The sequence below is a fragment of the Acipenser ruthenus genome, chromosome 8, assembly GCF_902713425.1.
Source record: "Acipenser ruthenus chromosome 8, fAciRut3.2 maternal haplotype, whole genome shotgun sequence".
In the NCBI taxonomy this organism is placed as follows: Eukaryota; Metazoa; Chordata; class Actinopteri; order Acipenseriformes; family Acipenseridae; genus Acipenser; species Acipenser ruthenus.
The window spans coordinates 10,954,465-10,979,236 of NC_081196.1; the positions used below are offsets into that span (position 1 = coordinate 10,954,465).

At 35.9% G+C, this 24,772-nt stretch overlaps 1 protein-coding gene across 4 annotated transcripts in view; it reads left to right on the forward strand.

Annotated features, from left to right (window-relative positions):
• Positions 1–24,772, forward strand: part of LOC117406835 (neutral amino acid uniporter 4-like) — a 125,684-nt gene that overhangs the window by 33,232 nt on the left and 67,680 nt on the right. Inside the window, exon 12 of one of the 4 annotated variants that reach the window (XM_059028482.1) lies at positions 2,457–2,950. The exons of the other annotated variants lie outside the window; for them this stretch is intronic. Within the exon in view, the coding sequence (XP_058884465.1) occupies positions 2,457–2,467 (11 nt within the window). The 3' untranslated portion in view covers positions 2,468–2,950. Of the gene's footprint in view, positions 1–2,456; positions 2,951–24,772 lie in introns of those variants that run through there. 4 annotated transcript variants of the gene reach the window in all.

Genomic DNA, 24,772 nt, shown 5'->3' on the forward strand with positions numbered 1-24,772 from the left:
CGATGGAATGGTTTGCAAATAATTATTTATTATCCTGGTTGCAGGTATATTGTTTGTCCCCTAGTGACTGTGTGCTATACAAAAATCCCAACAGCAACCTGATAAAATATTGGAAGTCAATGCAATAAATAGATCAAATGTGCGTGATCTTTGTTATTTTTGCCTGGAAGCCTTCAATTAATAAAACAAATAAATAAGTAAAGGTGTTATAGTTGCAGTATCACAAAAGCCTCAGTGTCATCTGTTTTAAAAATCTTTCCAGCAAAAACAATCAACAAAGAAACAATTTCAACACAAATTATTTGTTTTGATGTACATTTTCAGAATGCATACCCGAGTATTCAAATTGACTTGGATATTAAACTAATACCCTTTGTAATACAAAAGGATTAGTCCACTTTAGATTACTGAAAAGCAATACAACACTCTACTTACGTGCTATGGAAAATTATAAGTTTTGATTGTAAAAATGAATCCAGAAATGACCAAAATAAAACCAGGAATTATTCCATGAATAATAATAAAAGATTTATATTTGTTTCAGAAATAAGTGCACATTTTTATTCACTTCCCCCTGCCAATGTTATTGTCAGACAAAGTATAATTCAATTTGGCAAGATCCGACTTTATTTTAACACAGGTTTAAGACGTACTCAATCATTGTATAAGTGTTAGACTAAAGAATACAAAGCAAAGAAATCATGCAGTTATTTGGTACCTGAGTAAAGATATTGCTGCATGGACTGGAGCTTGTGATGATGTACCATAGCTGACAGAAAATAGATCAACCTTGCCTGCAATATAAGCCTATTGAGACCCATTGTTAAGAAAAAAGCAAAATAGTGTTAAGCTCCTGAGCCACCTAACAGCATGGGAATAGGCCTTCCTTATCTCTTACTTCTGAATATGGATAAAATGCATACATGTCAAATGTTTTAAGTCCCAAGCCATGTTAAATAAAAATGTGACTATTCATATATGGAAAGAAAGAATGCTGCATCTTGTTGTTTTGTAACATATTTGCACACCACTGGAGAATTTGTATAGAAATGAACCACATATCCATAACAATTCTGTTTCAGGTAGAAGCAATGTACTGTACTAATAATACTGTAAAAAGTCTTACTAGATTCTGTCCTTTGTTGAACACTATCATTACATTTTACTGTCATTTTTATCAAAACAGTTTTATTTAGATGCATTGTACTATACCGTTAACTGTATTTTATATTATTATTATTATTATTATTATTATTATTATTATTATTACACCCTGAATCAGAAACATCATCGTTAAAAAGGGGTTTCATAAATCTGGGTATCTCATTGATTTTTAAAAGGGTTTAAAAGGGAAACAAAGCAGACAATCCACAGAGAATTGGCAGTTTGGAGTTAAAATTTTACTTTTATACAAATGGTTACCATTAATAACATTTTATGTTAATGAAATATGATTATAACAATTGTGTTAGTCTATATGATTGTTTTTATTATTATTATTATTATTATTATTATTATTATTATTATTATTCACAACTTTGCCAGATTAACAAAATTAAGTACTTCAGCTAAAGGTGTTTTGGGCAAGTTGAGTGTTGTCAAGAAGGAAAACTAATTTACGGTAGAAGATCATGTAAATGAGGGGTGGTTTGGCTTTGCATATGGAAAACAGTAATCCATCAACACAATTTACTAACTCCCCCTGGCATTTTACTTTGCCTGGGTATGTGATCTGATTGTATAATAAACAAAAAGGTTTACTTTAGACCACTATGTAACTGGCAAAACCTGTGACACTTACTGCTCAACCCCTTGCATAAAGTGATGCTGTAATGCTTATAGATTTGTTTTGAACACAAAATAAATGACACTTTCTGATGGATTAATAGATAATCTGCAGGGTGCAAGTGTTGCGCAGTGGCAGGGATTTTCAACAGGCGTACATGATAGGCTTATTACTACTGTATGGCTTGATAAGAACATTTAGATGTATTGATGCATTTTCTGACAATTGACTACATTTACAATAAACTTACTTTGAAACGGAATGCAACCAGAAATGTGTCTAAAATCCAAGCCATGGTAAATCCTTACTTTTCTACATCCACTTACACGTTTGCCAAGTGAATTCTTTTGTTTGATCCAATACACTTTTTACCCCATATTTTGCATTGCAAAAAGCAATTTCAGGCACATTCACATTCAATTTTTTGTACGACTTAGTCAGTGTTTCTTCTCTCCATTAATCAGGCATTTTTCTGATTTGGCTCAAAGCACTACATCTTCCAGCTTATTTACTGATTAGCCACTTGTCAGTTTAGTGGTGGTATACTAGGAATTAGCAGTTAAAGCAGAGACATGTGCATGTTGTCAGACAAAGATATAAGGGAAGGAGATGGGGGTTAAATGGCTTAAATTGGGTAAATTGCTCTTTTTTTCTTCTTCTGATGAAATAGGGTTCTTCTAAATAAACAGCCCTAGGTGAAGAACGTCCATCCCAAACCAGAAAATGAAGACTGCATACCTGGAAGTTAATACTGATAACGATGAAATAAAAACATCATGTGGATTCTGTATGAGACATGGTTTTAATAGAAATATTGAAGTGTGTGATGTTCCGCGTTATAGTAAGTGGACAGTGTCTTAAGCATTCAATTGAATCAGTAGCACTAAATATAACTTTTCAATCCTTTCATATAATAAGCAGTGTGGAGTGGTGGTTAGGGCTCTGGACTCTTGACCGGAGGGTTGTGGGTTCAATCCCCAGTGGGGGACACTGCTGTTGTACCCTTGAGCAAGGTATTTTACCTAGATTGCTCCAGTAAAAAAAAAAACAACTGTATAAATGGGTAATTGTATGTAAAAATAATGTGATATCTGTATAATGTGAAATCTTGTAACAATTGTAAGTCGCCCTGGATAAGGGCGTCTGCCAAGAAATAAGTAATAATAATAAAAAGAAATCCACAGAATAAATTGGTCAATAGTTGCAACTGTAACTTTTCCAGGCATTAGGGTCCAAACTACACTTGTGTAATTACAAATGGAATTCAACAGTCTCTTTAATCAGATTTTAACTGTGTCAACACATTGGGTATGAAATGGAAAAGTTCAGGGTAATGAGGGAATACATGTTCCCTCCCACATGTTTCTTGAAGTATATAGTAATAGTATAATTATCGATTTTGTGGCCCATCTTAAAAGAAACCATCGATAATTTTGCACCCACTTATGAAATGTGACAAAAATAGTGCTTATGAAAGTGTAATAACCAGAAGATGACCTGTACAATGTGAGCTTCCATACAAAGCTCTTGTAATGCAAGTCAGGGCGCTTATACCAGTTTTGATATGTGTTTCATGGTTTTGTATTAAATTGAGAACTACAGTAAGTTAAATCTCAATTCACTTGTGTCCTACACCATATTTAAACCTATGTTTGGCTTGGTGGGATTTTACCTCGGAGCCTCAATACTTTTGTGTGTGTTCGTCTGAAAACAACCTGCTGTCATTCAGTTTTATTATTTATTTATTTATTTATTTATTTATTTATTTACTTATTTACTTTATCCAAAGTGACTTACACACTAAGGGGTGAATTAGTCACTTACAATAGGACCTCTTCTTTTTCTTTTAATAAATTTGGAAATCGCCAATTATTTTTTTCTCCCCAATTTGGAAAGCCCAATTACTTTTATTTCAACCCGGCTCACCGCTGCCACCCATGTGCTGACTCGGGAGAGATGAAGACGGACACACACGTCCTCCGAAAACGTGTGCCGTCAGCCGGTCCACTTATTTTCCTCTGCAGGCCTGCCACACAGCCGCCTCAGAGCTACAGCGTCGGAGGACCACGCAGCTCTGGGCAACTTACAGGCAGGTCCACTGGCGCAGGAGCTCGGTTTTACGTCTCATCCGAAGGACGAAGCACAAGGGAGTTAAGTGACTTGCTCAGGGTCACACACAGTGAGACAGTGACTGAGCTGGGATTGAACTGGGAGACTCCTGATAACAAGCCCCTTTATTTAATCACTGGACCACCAATCCTCCTTTATCCAGTTTAAAATATTTATCACTTTAAGTGTCATCAGTTTGATGCCATTAGCCAAGACAGTTGTACTTTGGGATGTTTAAACGTAATTCCGTCTATGGCTATTGCATGGTTATAAACCATCTATAATGCTTTATTGACACTCTGTAACATAGTTATTAAGTATCTGTTATATATTTATAAACCATCAATAAGCAGTACCTTAACCCTTTGCGGTCCTATGTCGGACCTGGTCCGACACTGCAATTATTCCTATCAGGTCCAATGTCGGACCCTGTCCGACATCATCAAAAAGACGCAAAAAATTGTTTTTTTGTCATTTTTTCTCCGGAAAAAGCCGAGAAAACCATTCAATGGCCGAGTGGGAGCGACAGGAGCTGAGACAAGCCGAAAAAAAAACAAGGGCGTATCTCATGAATAGTCATATTTGCCCCTGGCATCTGATAATGGAGGCCATAAGGAAACAAGCCGACTGTGACTGCATCAGCGCTCAGAGAATATCACGGACATTTGCAGTGCTTTTTTCAGATGTTATAGTAATAAAATAATGACTTGGATCGCATTATTGAGGCGTCTGGTGATAAAACGAGTGATCAGGAAATGATTGATCGGTATGTACAACTATTATTATTATTATTTATTTCTTATGTTTCTATAGCGAACGAAAGGGTGGGGCGGGGCTGGAGATGCCTAGTGAGTGCTTTGTTGATATGCAGGGCCTTTTAAACCCGTTTGACTGTGGGGAAAAAAAAATGCTTTTAAACAGTGCGTCTAAAATTAACTGCGCGTGTGAAAATAAATTGGACCTGACACGCACTTAATAAATTGACTGCAAAGGGTTAATATAAAGTAACGAAATATCAATAACATATTGCTTCAAAAACATATTGCTTTAAGCTTTTAATATGAAGTACCTGTGTCTTACTTAAATGAAACAGTTTAGGTGGACACAGTGCTATTTTCCCCATAATGGCATGTTGTATGACTTTTTTAATACTTCAACAATTTTCTTTATTCATTTATTAAAAATCTGTGACTTATTCTTAAGCAAGATAAAGAAAGAAAGATGTTACAACAGTTATGTCAGCAAAACACACGACTGAGGTAGACATTCTCTTCTGCTTTGTTTGCACATCAACTGTCAGCTGAATATAAAGGAACAAATGTCAGAAACAATTTGCTTGGCTTATACTAATCTAAATGCAATCTGATTGCCAAAGTGAACAGGAGGCAGTGGTGAACTGATTGGACTGTGAAAGCACAAGCAAAATCTTTGCCTCAATCAAGGGTTCATGCCATGCTAAGATCACATGAGCGCCAAGGGACAACACTTTAATATAATCCAACATATACTCTTATCTGTCTGGAGCTTGACAGTCCTTTTCAACTATTGTCGCTGACACTTCTATCTGTTCCAGTCACAGAAAGTTAAAGCTACGGGCTGGATTGTATGCAGTAAACATCCTCGCCTTGTGATATGCAGCTGTGGCCACAATAGTTTAAGAATAGCATGCCAATAAATCTACTATTAGCTATTTTAAAAAGGTCACTGTTTTAATGGTTTCTTGAGTTTTGAGTGTAGAAAAAGGTTGCCATCAGCAACCTGTACACGCAACCAATTTCATCAATATGGGGTACCCAGCCTCAAGACAAAGGTTATACAAAATTGGTTTGCTCTGGAAAATCATTAATGGGCGACAAATTCACTTGAGTTAAATCAAATAGAAAATGCCTTAATAGACTCCACAGAGTAGAAATTATAGAAATATATTAACTAAGCAATGAGTAGGAATGTGGATCAATAGGCAGTCTTATTAAAACCAAGGACATATTCCAAAAACACTTCACAGGATACAGAAGAAAGGGCTAGGGTCTATTATTTAGAATGCAGAGCCTTGAAAATAGGAATGAATAGGAAGGAACATGGTGATTCCTTTTGGTATTGTCCTTCATCTTCGCTGAGACTGATCTGAGAAATGTCTGGATGACATTCACTGGGCATGATCGAGGGCTGTGTGGAGGAAGAGACCTCGGGAATCGATAGAAGATATGTGCTTATAATTTAGAAGAGCAAGGAGATTCCCCTTGGCTCACGGAGAGGTGAGACCGAACCATTCAGTCTCCAAGGCTGGGAAGAAACCAATACATCCCCCAAGGGGGATCTAGAGGAGAGAAATGGGAAGAAGACAGTGATAGATAAATTTGGCCAGGGGTTCCCCTTGACTCACAAAGCTAGCGGCGGCTGGGCTTCTAAGATTGGGAAGTGATCTTCACTTACACCCAAGAGGGAGACCGTTGCAGAGGAGGGCGCAGTTGCAAAGGGTGGAGTAGCCGAATAGAAGAGGAAAGCATGGTGGGGGGGATGGTGGAAAACAAAAAAAAAAAATTGGCAGAGCAAATTTGTTTTGTCTTTTTCATTTTTTACCAATACTGTAGCGTACTGTATTTGCAAGTTTTTTTTTTCTTTTTTAAATAATAAAAACAAAACAAACAAAAAAAACAAACACTCACACATAAATATTTTTCTTTTATCACAAACAAGATAATATTACGTTTCCAGTTTCATTTCACAGCTGACCTGCATTTGCCATTTCGGCTCTTTTTTGTAAAATATACACATTACAAAAACCTGTATAGCTCTGCAACTATACAATTATTATTATTTATTTCTTAGCAGACGCCCTTATCCAGGGCGACTTACAATTGTTACAAGATATCACATTATACATCATTTCACACTACACAGATATCACATTATTTTTTTTACATACAATTACCCATTTAAACAGTTGGGTTTTTACTGGAGCAATCTAGGTAAAGTACCTTGCTCAAGGGTACAACAGCAGTGTCTCTCACCGGGGCTTGAACCCACGACCCTCTGGTCAGGAGTCCAGAGCCCTAACCACTACTCCACACTGCTGGCCACTAGCAATTTCAATTCTGATTTCTGATTTGAAATCCTTGTATCCTATATACTCTTAATTTTATTCTACTTAGAAAAAATAGTACATTTGTATGTTTTACAAATATTATTTATTATACAATTAAAAAAAAAAAAAGGGAGGCGTGGCTTATATGTGAAAAAATATAACACATCCCACAACCAAACATATTATATCATTGGAAAGGTCTACTTAATGCCTTTCTGTTGATGTATTGGGTTTTCATTTCTGATTTATGGTTACCAAACTACAAGCGCTAACACAAAGTTGTCATATATTCACGCCCAAATATGGTCATTCTCCGTAGGCGGCATAGGGTTGAAACATTTCAGTCAAACATATCTAGTTTGTGTATGCCTCATAGTAATACTTCTATGGGCTGCATCATTTTGTTTATGGCCCCTTTTCATTGCTGGTTTTCATCAGTCACTGGCACCCCCCACCCCCATTACAGGCACTGTGGTGTGGTGGAGTGCGGTCCAGGCTGGCCAGCAGCAGAAATAGCAAATGCAGAAGTGGAAGGCTGCAATTCAGCGCTTTTGCACACTTTTACTATTTCCAAACAAACAAATAAAACAGGAACAAACAAATCCAAAACCGCATACAAACCAAAACAGCACCCAAGTTACGGCTGTCTTGGTGCAGCGCAGTAGCTGGGCCTAATTGATCCTCAAATTAATCAATTAAGCCATAGCCACATTCTTCACATGGATTTGACAGGGATGAGATTAAACTTAAATTCAAAACATCTAATCTTTATTTACAAAACCAAGCAAAACACACTGTCTACACGTGCAGGGCTTCTGCCCTGTCACAGCATATAACTTAAAAAAATAATGAAAGTTTTGAGCTAATATTTTGGGGTTCTTCCTAAAACACTTCCAGGTACATACATATACGATATGAAAAGATTGTGACGGTGACATACTGTATTCTGTAAGCGACCGACGACATACTATATGTAGGCTGTATCTTATTTGTTTAAGATGAGATGCTATTCTACATGCTGTAGATATAGGCTGTCCAGATTGACACCTGTAATATGTTATTTATATCCATGATGGGGGAAGTATATGTTACTTACATACCTTGTTACTCTTTCACTTCCAAACAATTTCAATTTAAATGCTAATTTTGGTATTTCCACAAGACATATTTTCTATATATTTATTTATTTATTTATTAGTTTATTTATTTATTATGTCTAGAATGTAAAACTTAACCCTTATATAGCAGATAAGTCGATTTATCCATCTTCAAAAGCCAAGAAGTGAGCAGCAGTGTGGAATAGTGGTTAGGGCTCTGGACTCTTGACCGGAGGGTTGTGGGTTCAATCCCAGGTGGAGGACACTGCTGCTGTACCCTTGAGCAATGTACTTTACCTAGATTGCTCCAGTAAAAAAAAAAAAACCCAACAGTATAAATGGGTAATTGTATGTAAAAATAATGTGATATCTTGTAATAATTGTAAGTCACCCTGGATAAGGGCATCCGCTAAGAAATAAGTGAGAGTGTGCATGAACAGTTTCTGTCTCCTTCAAAAGTTGGAGAAAATTGAAATTGTTAAACTGGCTTTTAGAGAAGTTTGGGGTAAAAGGTTTTCATAGTGCAAAATCCGGAACTGTCGAGTCAAGAGTAATTTCAATTTCAGAGTTATAAGTATGCATGTCTTTACCATTCGTGTCACAGAAATTACGGGCCATGGTAAGAGTAATGAACCGGAATATTCTAACAATTTTGATTACAAAAGGTACTGGTATATTGGCTGTCAAATACACAACAATACATTTTGTAGAAGTCTGTAGTGTATGTGGGTTTTATTTCTTTTACAAGTGTAAGACTTCAGTCGGCTTTTTTTTTTTTTTTGTAAATTACAGAATTAATTTATGGATTTGAAAAGGTTATATGGTAAGATTATCATTATCTTTGAACGTGTGTATCTACTGGGTATGACAGATACTTGTGGGCAACTGGAGGCTTAAGTAATGGTCATTTACTGTGACCTTTTCCTTATGGGAACCTGCATTATAGAATATTGATGTTTCAGCCGGCATTTATAAAAGTCAATTAGGAAGTGGACAGGGTTAGGTCACTTTGTGAGGTGTTTTTTTTAACCCCTTTTGATAGCTGTTAGGGGAGGGGGATCTCCAGGATGCATAAAAATACATATTTACAGTGCATATTGTCCTGTTGATAATTGTGTGTACAATGCTTACAAACATGAAAGCTTATAAATGGGATATTATCATTGCTGTTTTTGTACCACAGCTATCAATGTCTTCTCCAACAACCATTTTCCAGTGAGTTCTGTCATATACACTGTATTGAAAATAATGATCAATACAATTACTGGCATTTATTTGAAAAAAAGGCAGATGGTCTGTTGTGATAATCATCTGTGCAGGGTATCCTTATCACATGATATAGCCATAGGGGTTTGCCATTTACCAGTGTACTCGCAAAGATTCAATGTTTTCTGAAAAAAATGTGTTTGTTACATGCCTAAATTATCAATTTCTTTTGTCATCCAGAGAGGTTTTCCAAGTTGTTATTTTATTGTTATAACATAGTGATTACACAGTACAGAGAATGCATAAGCACAAAAAATGCATTTACTGGCTACTATACAGCAAGCTTGTTTTCTTTGTCTTATTTGGATGTAACAAACAAAAAGATTTAGAAACTTTTGTCACTGGGGATACCGTTGAGTTTACAATACTGTAGTTTGATTTTAACACTGCTGTTTTCAAACTGAAAACAGTGACTACATAACTTACTGTATATAAATAAAAGTTGAATAGAATAGACCAAGACTTGGAAATTTGAAGACACGTACTAAGTATTTTATGTGATGCTTCATCGAACCAAAATCAAAGGCTTGCCTTTGTATTCAAAAACCACAATGTCAATTTACATTTGAATTTATTCAGTAAGCATGCAAGACAGTTATCCGAATTCCTTGTAAGGCATTGTAATGTTAAATGTACAGTGCAAGTGTACCATAGTGAACTCTTATAAGAATGAAGTTTTACCTTGTATTTCAGATGAAATCATATATAAATATACTTTTATATCATTAGTTTTACTTTATTTCATCCATGCAAGTCATAGTACTGTAGTCAATGTGTATAGGAACACCTCTTAAGTGAACACTTCACCTAAGGGAACACCCTTGTGGTGAAACAGATTTTCCCCCATTGTAAATGCTCTGGCTAAAGGAACAGGAACTTCTTGGCACCAATAGCGATTCGTTCATAATGCATACATTACTGTTTTGTAACCTGATTATTCATCATCATAAAACTTAAATTAAAATGGTTTATTCCATCTTTTCAAAAGCGACTTGTCATCGCGAGAGTGTCTTGAGGCACACTGATTGGTTTAATAAATCTTTCCAGAACCACCATCATACAATTGACTCGTTTTGTATTCTTATTTCCATGAGTGCACCACATCGCTACAAAATAGCATGGAAACAGACAGTGAAAATTGTTGGAAATTGTTCAAGCTCTTGAAAAAAACCTAAATCAGATACAAGTCACCAAGCAATTTGGTGTTTCCCATTCTGGTGAGTTGCTTCACCATTCTGTTAAATAATGTGCATGTCTTGTATATTGCAGCTGCATTTTTTAATGTGTGTAGGGGTGCTGTGTTAATTTAGTTCGACAGTTTGTTTATTAACGTTAGTTTGTCTGTTACTTTATTAATAGTTTATTAACACACTTGCCTATTGCTTTTCTCTTACTTAATGTTCATTTCATATGTTGATGCACGTGTGTCATGACAAGTAATAGATATTTATTTATTTATTCTATTGTGTCTGGTGGCTCACTCTGTCTTAGAGAACACTTTGGCTATAAGAACACCTTGCTTGCTTCTCGAGGGATGTTCTCTCAGCCGGAGACTACTGTAGTTAGTAACACAGTTCTTTAGTTGCAGTTTCTTTTTTTAGAAACACTTTTACTATTTTAAATATTTCTAGGAGTAATGTATTGTTTATGACAGTAATTTAGGACATGAATTCCATTATACACTGGATTAGGACTCTGGAGGAAAAGACTTCTTCAATAATGACATTTGAAGTGATTTGACTGCTGGCTTTCGCCGATGAAATTATACAAGCTTGCCATCAGAAAATACAGCCTGCAATCTTCCTGTGCTGTTGAAACATTTATTTTGTGAATGGTATTGATTTATACCACAGATGAAACTTGGCCTGTCTATTGGAAGATCTATGTCATGAAGCTGAGGTCATTTTAATCCTTCAGTTTGCCTAGTCACTTACAGTAGTTGCAGTGATCAGCTGTACTGCATGGACTCTCTCTTTCACATGTACAAGAAGTTCAACTGTGATTTGTGGCAGGAAATGAGGAGGAGGGCACAACAATTTATAGCTGAAAAAACACACAGAAGCTAGGGCTGTCAGTTAATTGCAGTCAGCTTCTGTGATTTAACGCGTTAATTTCTTTGGAGAGTAATTTTTTAACATGCGTCAATCGCGTGTTTGTCTTTATTATTTCTTGATGTTTATGCATTTTTGTATTAATACACCAGGCTTTTATCAGCATATAGTTTGTTTGTGCGCTGCGCTAATTGCTTCCGGACATCCCCTGGTAACAGAGGGGCAGGGAAGTGTGTGCAGAGAAAAAACTCAAAAACTCCTGCCTTGTAATAAATGTCTGTTTGTGTCACAGCTGATGGGAGGCAGTGATATGAATCATACCGAACGTAGCATCGCCTGCTTTATACAGAATGTTCTTTTTGTTAGTGAAATTCGACTCCTATTGAAGGTACTTTTTGTTTTTTTTAATACATACATATGTATTTACATATAAGTGAATAAAAACATATCTCAACCTTTGACTAGTGGAACCCAGGTTCCTTGGATTGGCTACTTGACTATTCTGCTTCATGACCGCGGTCATTACTATACTAGCTTTCTGAAATTAACAATGAGTCCTAATCCATTAGTGTTGCTCTGTTTGTCAAGGAATCCTATTTCAACATTCTATCCTAAGTTATATACCATAGACTCAAAGCAAAGCTTGCATATGTCTGTCTCCGACCTTGGGCGATCAGTGTTCACCAGCTGTTCATATTAATTTATGTTTGAAATTGATCAGATTACAAACAAAAGTGAGATAAATTGATGTTCTTGGCCAAAAACTGTCATAAAAACTGCTGCATACAGATGAAATTAAGACCCAGAAGTGATTTTGAGTATCGAAATCACGTGATCTGGAAGATCTCCAGACAGACCTGAATCGGGTCCGAATCTATTATCATCGAAGTCTCTAAAAACCATCAGTATGCTGCTGTAGTACATTTAAGTTATTTTTACTTTATTTCTTTTTCTTTAATTTGATTCTAAAGTAATTTTATTGTAAATAGGTACATTAACAAATACATCTTAGTCATAGCTTTCTGTTATATTAACAAACAGTATTGTAATCAATGCAATACAGTTGGAGCAGTACAAAGTAAAAGCAAACGTTGTACATTTTCTTTGTAATTTTCTGCTCAGTCTGACATTGTATTCTATCTGGATGGAATAGTTCTCATGCAGTGCATTCAAGTTGTTTGTGATTACTGTGATGCTGCAAAGGGTTTCATTTTGGTGATTCCTGTTTCCATCCACAAATGAATAATTAAAAAAACAAATCTATTTCTTTGAAGGTAGTGCTTGCCCTAGAGGCAGGTGTTAGTGATTTCAGTTGATGCAGATTGTCCATCTTTAGTTCAGTTTACATAAATGTATCTTTTTATTTTGATTTTGAGCAATAGTAGGAATTATGTATGTCATTAAATTGGCTAATTAAAAAAAAAATAGCATCTAGAGCTATTATGGTCTATTTAGTGTTTTAACTTCTTCTGCTAATTGCTGCACATGACATCCATTTGGAATTGAGATTCAATGCAAGAATGCTTTTCAAAACTAAGTCAATCTGATTCTTTTCTGGAAATGTAATGTGCAGGAGTCCCGAGGTGTAAAGAAATGTATATGCCAATGGCTGGAAATCTCAAAAGCTCTTTAACTAATAACTTGCTTTATAAAGGAAAAAACATAAACAAGGAAAATAAATATATTTCTAAAGCTACTTTCCCCCAGAGGAAGAATACATAACCTATAATGCAGAAATAAATGGCACATTCCATATTATCTTCATTGACGTATAGGGGTCTAGTTTAATGATATAACAGTGGAAGATCATAACACCGCTGCCTTAAAATGTATAAACAAATGTTGACGTCCGTCCTTCTTAGACCAACAAACTGATTTCAATTGTGACCTGATTTCAAACCCAAACCTCCAGGAGAGAAAGGAAATGCAAGGCTATTATTCACCTGCAGTGCCACCATTCATAACAGTTAATTTAAAGCTTTCAGTGGCAATCCCTATACCATATATTTACACCCTATAATTTAGAAAAACAAATAGAACATAAAGGGACCATTTGCCAGTTGCAATTACATACAATAATAAGGCAAACATATACAGCTGAATCAGTAATTGAAAATCCTGGTCTGTGATTGGTTAAAACCTCATCATAGCAGAAAAAATAGATAGGGCAATAGTTCATCCTTACACCACCGGTCAATAGTCTCGGTCTGTCATGTGATTGGTTCACATCACTGTCAGTCCCACCCCTTTTCAAAGGAACGCCTTCATCCCCTGCACTCTTCACAAGAGAAAATGGATGAACACCAACTGACTTTGCTAACTATACGGTATGAACTTCAAAAACATTTTCTGTTATTTATTTGTTATTTATTTATTTACCTATGCTGTATCAGCTATATTTAAACAAAATATATAAAGTCGTATTTACTATCTAACCTTGCCTCACTTATTTTCTTGAGTGATTCATATATTATGAGGCTGTGTGGTCTAGTGGATAAAGAAAATGGCTTGTAACCTGGAGGTCCCAGGTTCAAATCCCACCTCAGCCACTGACTCATTGTGTGACCCTGAGCAAGTCACTTAACCTCCTTGTGCTCCGTCTTTCGGGTGAGACATAGTTGTAAGTGACTGTGCAGCTGATGCATAGTTCACACACCCTAGTCTCTGTAAGTCACCTTGGATAAAGGTGTCTGCTAAATAAACAAATAATAATATATTAAATATGTACTGCAGACTCAGCCATAGTGAAAAATTAAATGCCCCTCGGGAAGATTATTGTTACCTGTGACTTCGAGCATTATAGCCCCCTGTCAGTAACAATAGTCTTCCCTCGGGTCAGTAATTTTATACTGTTATACTTTATACCTCTCCAGTCCATATTTACTATATATATATATATATATATATATATATATATATATATATATATATATATATATATATATATATATGTAGAATACTGAAAGGATTCAAACAGTTGTCAGTCTATTATTTGTTTATTTAGCAGACGCCTTTATCCAAGGCAACTTACAGAGACTAGGATGTGGTTAAGTGACTTGCTCAGGGTCACACAATGAGTCAGTGGCTGAGGTGGGATTTGAACCGGGGACCTCCTGGTTACAAGCCATTTTCTTTAACCACTGGACCACACAGCCTCCTATAAGTCATCTAGTCATTTCTGGAAAAAGACCCTGACTTGATTTTATTGTGTTAAAAGGCATGCTGCGAGTGAGGTTTGTGAGGTTTTGACCTTTTGACCTATACATTTACCTCCAGCTGTAGGGGTCAAGAAATTATGAATGAGATGTTGCTAGTTCAGGGGTTTGGTGGGTCACGTAATCCATGTAACATATCGGGAAAGGCTTTGCTGTTCTTTGAATTATTGCCTGCCAGCTCCTATCAGATAAGAGGAGCGCAGGCTTTCTAGGGATTACACTTCGTGCAGACGTTTGGGCCAACAAGCAGAGTGATAGAGCATCTTCTAGACAGAGAAATACATGTAGAAATAAATTAAATCAATTAATTAAAGTATTTTCAAAGGCTGGATGCAGCATTCATCAAATTAGGGACGTAGTATTTAGTCTCAGACCCAATTAGAAATGAAGGACTGGCAAGTTACAAGAGTAACAGTCTTTTCAATTGTTTTGCTTGTCAGCTAATTTTAGAAAGCTCTATTTTCAAAAGCCTTTTTAAATTTTTTTTTAAAAAAACTCTTGCTTGTTCCACTGGCTGCTTGCTTGTATGCATCTCATTATCTCAGTGCACCTTTTGCTGAAGTCCAATTTTTCAAATTCAAAAAGAGGAGCAATAGAGTCCATTGAGTGCCATTATTTTACACGTAGTTCAGGGTGGTTTAAAATGAGGAGCAAGCTATAAAACAGGGTGCTATCAAGGCGAATCATTTTGAACACTCCAACATGGTTTTCAATTCAATTGGTAATTCACAAACCTCACTTTTTAAAGGCATGGATTTAATTTAAATGAGTTACTACAGCACGATAGAAAGAAGATTCAAACATTCAAAATCTGATTCAAACATTCAAAATCCTAAAAGGTATAGACAATGTCAACCCGGGGGACTTCTTTGACTTGAAAAAAGAAAAAAGGACCAGGGGTCATAAATGGAGATTAGATAAAGGGGCATTCAGAACAGAAAATAGGAGGCACTTTTTTACACAGAGAATTGTGAGGGTCTGGAACCAACTCCCCAGTAATGTTGTTGAAGCTGACACCCTGGGATCCTTCAAGAAGCTGCTTGATGAGATTCTGGGATCAATAAGCTACTAACAACCAAACGAGCAAGATGGGCTGAATGGCCTCTTCTCGTTTGTAAACTTTCTTATGTTCTTATGTTCTTAAGATGGAATGTTTTGTCAAAATATGGAAACCTCAAACAGGGTTTTCAGTTAGTTTTAAGGTATGCGGCACTTACAAGGTAGTAGGGAACACTGATCTCATTGTGGTGTGTAAGGCCGATGGGGGAGAGTGTGGGAGGGTGGTGTCCCCCCATTTTTTAAAAAAGGGATTCAAATGGTGCATTCTGGTGCAATCCTTAATGGTTTAAGCATGTGCTAGACTAGTAGTGGTCTGCTGGTAATGTCTGACAAAGTACTCCGTTAGTGCAATGACACAGCAAGGCAAGATCAACAAAAAGAAAAATTGACTGAAAATACAAGACTGAAAATGTGTGTGGAATTGGTGACCGCACTTTTAATTGTGTACAGTTGTAATATGGGAAACAGCATGCTGCAGCTCCCATGCTCAGCATTAGTCAATTCCCTATCTGACAGCATGTACTGTTTACTGCATTCCTTTGAATTTAAGACACCCTTGAATTTAAGACGCAGCCCAAATTTCCCACCCTCTATTTGAGGAAAAAATAAAACACCAAATAAATATGCATTTACAAAGATACAATCTCAATTACGCATATGGAGGCAGTTTGCGTCTGTCTGCTGTCACACAGAGCATTACAGTTATGTGCTGCTTCTCATTTCCAGTTGTGATTACTCACACCTGTTTTATACGGCGGTCTGATCAGCATTTCCGATCTGTCCAAGCTGGTACTGTTTGTTAGAAACGCTGAAATTGTAAAAACTTTTCTTGAATTCCTCAGGAAGCTGAATGACTCTTCTTTGAAAATGGCTGCCAGTATGTCATGGATGATTCGAGATCGGGCAGTAACGTTTTGGTTCATCTTTTCTCGGCAGTCAGTCACGTTGCTGCTTGTGTATTTGGGAAGTGACGCCTTTGTTAGTCTTTCCTCGGCAGTCAGTCACATTGCTGTTTGTGTACTTGGGTAGTCGGGTCTTTTGTTTGGCGATTTTAATGCACGCATCACTATAATGTACTCAAATTTAAGACGCAGGATATTTTTGAGAAGCAAAAAATAGTTCAGAAAGTAAATTCGAAGGAATACGGTAAATTGCAGTGTGTTCGTTCTGCTGTTTTTTATATTAAATACACCACAGCAAGCACATTGTTCTGTTTTCACCTTTTGGTCAGTTCTTTGTTTTCCCTGCAACAGCTGACCCAGCTTTTGTACAAAGCTCACGCTACATTACTTTTTTTTTTTTTTTTATGATTTGTCCAGGGGGTACGCGGGACAAATTGTGTAATGCCAAACTTTTTTTTTTTTTTCATACTCAGACAAACCTTTAAAACGCATTGGGAATTCCTTTTAATTCCTACAACATAAGCGGTAGGCAGAAGACAATAATTAAATACATATTTAAATGCTTAGGCGATTTGCTAAATTACAGGTTATGTTATTTTCTAACAACATTTGTACAGTTTAAATATGGCATGATTTATACAGTGTATGAATTGTGTATATAGACTACAGGAAGGTATATTCCAATTAAAAAAGTAGTGACATGCTGTTTCTTTTGTTAAAAAGTTAACTGTGGCAAACAACTTGGATCTCTAGTTAACTGCAAATATTCAAGCATAAATTACAATAAAAGTAATTCATGTAATATATGTAGCAAACTGAATGAAGAAGAAGAAGAAGAAGAAGAAGAAGAAGAAGAAGAAGAAGAAGAAGAAGAAGAAGAAGAAGAAGAATCTATTTAAAAAGTTTTACCTGAGTGTTTTTGAAGCTATGGAGGAATTCCATCCAACATTGAAACTGATACTAATAGGCTAATAAAAATATAATTAATACTGCTGTATTAGGGATTGAATGCATTGTCGACAATAAGTGATCAGGTTACAAATTCATACGTTGTGACATTGGAAAGAAGCAAAAAAAAAACTTTATTGACATACTATTAGGCTATACTATTGTTATAAACATGATGGCAGTAATAACAATGAGGCGGATAGGGCTTTAATAAACCTGGCCCTAGATGTCACTGAATGTCTAATACATCATTAGAGATTTAAGTTTTTGCATTGCAAATCCCTTGCTTACATTTTTTTTCTATTGTCAGTTTTTCAATAACTTTCCACACAAGCCTAAAGGCCAAATGCTTATCAGATCTTTGTTTTTGTATTAATCACTGTATTTCCTGCTAATCCAGTCAGTCAGTTTGAATTCTTCTGGGATCTCCCTGATGGCTTAGTGAGGGGGTGAAAGCCTTCAAAACAGTGTGCGCTATTATTTATGAGTAATTTGAAATCAAATACCAGATTACAGAAGATTTACGCAGGTCTGTTCATCTAATACTGTTTGTTCCTTTACAATCAGTCTGCACTGGAGACCACTGGAAAGTGACTTTTCATTGTACATGTACATATTGCTAGAGTTTTTGCAGATTTGACTACTGACAGCTTTGGCCAAAAGTTTTGCCAATGCAAAGTTTTGAATAATGTTATGTTTAGCATATTGAATTACATACTGCTTTGTGACATTTCAAAATCTAACATGAAATACTGTACTACTATTATGACTTTTGTTATATGTATTTGTTAAAAAAAAAAAAAAGATCTAAATTATGTTCTTATAGTTTTTTTTAAATTCTTTATTATGTTTCAGTCCTAACATTCTAGGTGATGCAAATCTTTTGGCTACAGCTGTACAATACCTACTTGCAAAAATGCAATAGCTTTGGCCATTACCAGTGGGACCTGCTTTCTGTATCGTCCAGTTGGGCTTGTACTTGTTTATCTTTCTAGATGATCCTGCTCCTCATCTTGACTGCCATTTTCTAAAAGGATTTCTTGTTTTTTTTAGTTTTAAATCAAATTGCGGAGGCAGATTTAATGCATTCATAATAATAAATAAATAATAATAATATTAAATAATGTAGAATATCTTCTCATATAATGGACAAAGTTTTGAAAATATTACGTTTTCTTTGAAACATTTCCAAGGATTGTGTTCTCCTAAAAGTGATGGAAGCATATCCAAAGCCGATAAAACAAGAGCACGGGTTGTTGTAGGCTGATGACTGACACATGCAGATTGTTGCCGGCGCTTTGCATATGACGCAAACAGAATTGAACGGTTACAGTCAGCTCATAGGCTGTTTTGTTGAGGCTGGGTTTCTTCCATTCCTTCATTCTGAATTACAGAAATTGTGCTACTTCTGTCTGCCTTTTCATTTGGTTCTGCATCAATGATACTATTATTTAAGGCAGATTTCATGTCGCCTGATCCTGGATGATCATCTTCCAACCAAACAAAACTGTAGTTTGGATCCAGGACACTAGCCATCAGATATATCATGTTGCCAAATCATGTTGTCTATTTCCACGAACAGAATCAGTGTGTGGAGTGATTTGCAAGAGATGCAACAAACCCTCAAATCTGCAGCACAAAGAATCATGAAGAGCATTGACAAGTGATGCATGATGTTTCATACGTGCTGCTGTTGACATAGTTCTCTTAAATGTAAGCAATTGCTTGTGCAGTGCAACAACTGATGGCACCACAACACCAATCATAGTGTAGTTGTCTACCTGGCACACTTCTGTTGCTTCAGCCGATGGCTCCAAGATATCTACAAGCTCTGCTAGATCTGGCGAGTCACGTTCACCTAGCAACTGAGAAAGTTTTGTTGGATTGAGCTTATTAACTGCAGCTAAATGTTGGTAAAAACTACTCCATCTTGTAACATTTGTGCTTGGAATGGAAAGATTTTCACCAAATTTTCCTTCAAAAGCCTCTTTAAACTGGGAGCTGTGGTGTAACAAGCTGGAAAGCTTTGTACATTTGGCAGTAGTAGTTTTGGAACTCCCTAGCTTCTCCAACCCATCTTTCACAAGCTGTAGGATGTGCGCGAAGCATGACAATTGTCCAAGACATGTGCGTGAGATAAGTTGTGTCATCTCCTCAGCTTCACTGTGTGCAATGCCCTCCTACAAATCCTCATCGTCAGGTTGCTCTTCCTGGGTATTCAATTCATTGATCACTGTACAAGCCTTCATATTGCTTGCAATATCCGTCACAAAGAATGTAACCTTGGAATGCAGGTCCTTCTGCTGAAGAGCACTTTCAATACACTCTGCCATGTGTCACCAGTATGCCTGCCTTTCAGCTGTTCAAATGTGATGAGGCATGATTTTGGATGCAAATCTACAAAGGTGGGAGCAGTTTTGGCGAGGAAAGAATGGCACGTTCGATCTGTCCATATATCAAGAGTGCATGGAACATGGTGTGCAGTCAGAAGCATTTCCTGCACTGCTTTAACTTTTTTTCACGTGGATCAAGAATTATTGTTGATGCAGTGTGGCTTCGAGATGGAACTGGCACCTTTGTATTAAGCTCAGACACAAACTTTCTGAAAGAGTCATTTTCTGCAACAGAGAGTAGAAGGTTGACAGGTTCTCTACAAACGATCTTGAAAACTTCCTCTGCTCTGGATGTTTTTTTCCCACACACGAGAGGATGATGATGCACAAACTTCTGAAACAGATGGCTGTGAGGTAGAAGTGGAAGGAGCACTTTGCTTCGGGGACTTTCCATAATCAGCATAAACAGAAGGATGCTTTCATTTCAGATGCCTAGAAAAGAAAAAAAAGAATATGAACTTATTGGAACAAATGTGGCCATGTATTTAATGATCATTCTCAGGTCATTAAAATCACATTTTTGGACACTATTTATAATGACCTTCATGATGAAGATTTTATTGCAGCATTTTCTGTTCTGTCAATTGACTCCAAATTGCAAATCAGGTTCCAAACATTTTTTTTTTTTTTAAATTGAAAATCTCTACCCAGTTATATTTTGGTTTTCATATACTTGCAAACTATATATACTACTATATAAACTATATAAACTACTACACAAACTATACATAAATATATATAATATATAGAAATATTCAATGGCTCATAGGTCTCACAATTGATTAAATCATTATTTTGTCATCTTTTCACTTACACATATACGATTGTCTAAAATTACTTAATCTTTCACATCAGATTTTTTGAAATAATTAAGCAATAAAATGCATTCACTCCATTTAATTGATGACATTAATATGTCACATTTTAAATAGTAATAGAAAAAGAACACATAGCCCCAAACGATTAAAAGCATGACACTATTCAGAGGTTGTTTAAGATGCCAAATGTAAGCACAAAGTGGGCTAACATTTTCTCATGAGTGCCTGTTAATTCTATATCACTGATTACTGACCAAAAATTGAATTGAGGTTTACTTGCAATAAATGACAAATGTTGAGGTGTTCTAATAAATTTGCACACTACTGTGCATATGATCTGACCACTGAGCCTGTCTTTAAAACTGTTAACTGTTTCCTAATTTAATCAGGGTTATCTAATGTGTTCTATTGTGTTCGCTAGCTTTCCATACAAGCTATACACGCTGTATTTAAAATAACTGTCTTACCTTAAAAAGGAAGACGTTCCCCACACTTCTGACACCTTTGTGTGGCAATGCTTGCACTTTGCTGTCCATTTATTATTTTTCTCATCAATTTAAAAATAAATGAAGGCAAATTGGACGCTGACTGTTACTACTAATAATATTAAAGCCGTAAGAAACTTGAGGGGTGTGAATTTGTTGCAGAAACTGAAACAAAACCACAACTTTTTATAGTTGCCGCAATTTTTAATGTGCCTAAAGTTACTTTCTGTTATTTATCGGTAATTTCGTTGCAAAATATTACTGAAAAATAAGCACAGAAAAGGAAACATCATGCTCACATTCTCTTTTGCTATTACGGGATTGGTAAACCGCCTAATCTCTCACCTCCCTAGCCAATCAGTGGTCGTCTTTTCTCGTTACTATGGTTTCACCCATGGTAATTGTGTGAGCTATGTTGAGTGGACGTTAAATGCTACCAGAGTGTATATTACATTATTTTGTAATTAAACCATATATTTTGTTATTAATAACTGTCTATGAGTCCGTGTGAATTTTGAAAAAAATAACGATCATTTTTTATTTGGGTGAAATTGAGGATATAAGATAATCAAGAGTATTGTGAAGATCGAGATCAAGACCGACGTGCCGAGATTGAGATCAGGACCTCAAAATTAGACCTGGTCTCGAGACTCCATCTCTGATTGAAATCAGTTACTTCTGTTTCTCTTCCCTCCCTTAACACATACTTTATCTCATGCTGCTGTAGCTCTGTAGGGAAAACCACTTTAAAAGATCTATTTTGTAGTAAAAGCTTTTCTTCAGTAAACTAAACCTCAGGATACTGACTGTCAAAAATAAAGACTATCTGTGATGTATGTCACTACTGCAGCTTCCCCTACAGCAAAGAGCATGCTCCAGCAGTGACGGCCTGGGACTAAAAACTGGCCCTGGGATTTTAAAGTGCACCGGCCTGCGTCGAGGCTGTGATGATACTTAGTAAGAATAAAATACAGAATTTGCGTTCTGACAGAGAATTACGTAAGACGTTTAGCAAATTTCAATTACTAAAAACATCTTGTGACGGGACTGTTTTACTGTTTGCTGTAAATATACATAAACCACAGGAGACCTACAAACATATTTGGAATACTGTGTACGATGGGTTTGCTTAGTTATTTCAGTTACCTAATATGTTATTATTGTAGCCATTTAGGAGGTAATATCCAAGGTTATATTAACACTCTTTTATATGCAAGATGCCAAGGGCTGGCTGTCCTAAAGAGTGAGATTCACAGCCCCAAAGAGTGAGATTCAAGGCCAAAGAGAGACCCAGGTGGTGTGTTAGGTCATTGCTTAAGACAGGGACAGGTCCTTGGTGACATCCATTTTAAAACAAACTTAATAGTTTGTTTTAAAATGTACACTGCTTAATATTGCATAGTACATTAAAATCACATATGTGAAATCAATGAAGGATTTGTCAAAATTATCTTGTGTATACAGCTATGGCCAAAAGTTTTGAATAACCTAGAATTTTAGGATTGAGACATATTTAAAAAAAACTAAAACACACACACACACACACACACACACACACACACACACACACACACACACACACATATATAGATAGATAGATAGAAAGATAAACATAATTAGTAAGAATAAAAATAGATAGATAGATAAACATAATTTAGATATTTTATTTAACATCATGCAGTCAAATAAAATACAAAATGATATCGCAAAAGTCTACCAGAAGCCATACTAGTAGTACAGTATTTCATTTTAGATTTTTGTCAGTTGTTTGTTAAGTATATGGAAAACTTCAAAGCGGTATCTAATTCATTGGTAATTCTATAGGGTGATGCAAAACTGTTGGCCTTAGTTGTAGATGTCACTCGCAGCAAGGCGACAAAGTAAAGTAAGAAACATTAATGAAAAGTGATGTATTCAGTGACAAGAACATGCACATACCTGTGTTACTGCCGAGGAAGGACAAGCAATAACAGATTGACTATTAGATTCTGTCTGTTTTGCTTTCACATGCTTGTGCTCTCTGACTAATCTGCCCTGGGCTCCTAAAACAAATCATGGAAATACATGATGAATTCTTAATTACAGATCATGTCGCCCTGCACCGGATGCAGGATAGAGTGTGTTGGGAAGGATTAACAGTTTTTGATACCAAGGCAATCAGCTTGCTCCTGATTACTTTGATACTGATTCAATCCAGAGGGAATTTAGGTCATTTCACCAGGGTGATTATTTGTAAACTAGTATTAACAAAACCAAAATGTGACATATTGACTCTGGTTAATTAATTTCATCATATTTTCCAGTTAACATGGACAGTAGAACGGAATAACCAACACCACCACTGATTTTGAGTTCAGGCCAAAAAAGAGACATTAGAAAAATCCACTGCTACAATTAAAGTATCCATACATTTCATAGTTTTTAAGTAATACCTGTATGGTTAAACTGTTTTAGAATTGAAAATCAGCATGGTTAATGAAATGAGTCTGTGTCACAGTTATTGTGCTGCATGTCTACCTATATGCATATTTGGTTAAATAAATACATTACATTGAATTGACCTGGAATAAAATACAGTGTATTCACATCTATGTCCTGGAGAGTTCTGAGTACTTTTTGGTATCACTGTACTAGATTCCTTTTTAAAATAGTGCAAACAGTTGTATTCCTGTTAACACTGAAATATTCAGTACAACAGGGGAAATGTTGACGGCAGTCAAAGCCCTTTGGTTACAGCCAACACTGTTAATTTTAAATGTACAAGGATTTTTTATTTATTTTTTGTATTGTATGAGGGATTAACAGAATACCTGAAAGCTGACAATGTTTTCATAATTGAATAAAAACCAGTGTGGGCTGAAATGCTGTCTCTTTTTTTTTTTAAATCATGTTCCATACATTTAGTGCCATGCATTTTATGAATTTGAGGTATTTGTCTTTTATATTCTATTGAACTAAGTACAAAAACCTATTACAATCGTAGCTAGTCAAAGGTAGCAATTTTTTTTTTTTAATTTAAAGAACGAACGCAAATAAATGACAAATATGTGGACAAAAAACACAAGAAGGATTCAAAGTAAACATTTTCACTAAGGAGAATATCTAGTTTACATCCCTGACATCTTAAAAAAAGGCAGTTTGGATTTTGCAGCTGCAATTGTTTGCACTATGCCTATCCTTACGTCAGCCCCATAATGTATAACACAATATGTCAGTGGTTGAGGACTGTTGCTCTCCAGTTTGTTTTTGCCAGGTTGAGTTGTTAAGCCTATATATTGACATAGAAGTTGTGTTTTCTCATGTAGTAATGAGTTGTTTAAAATCTCTCCATATAAGAAGAGACTTCAAATTGTTCCAAACTAATTTGTGGCTTTGTCACTTAGGGTGCCAAACACGTTTGACTAAATTGCCCTAACCAAGTTTAAATCAAGCCTTGGAGGTGAAATATTATGCTTTAAACCAATGCACTAGCTAGAACCACATACTGTTATGGAAACAGTTTTACATTGGACTGAAAAATTCGATAATCTGTCATGCAGAGGAGAGATAAACTAGCAA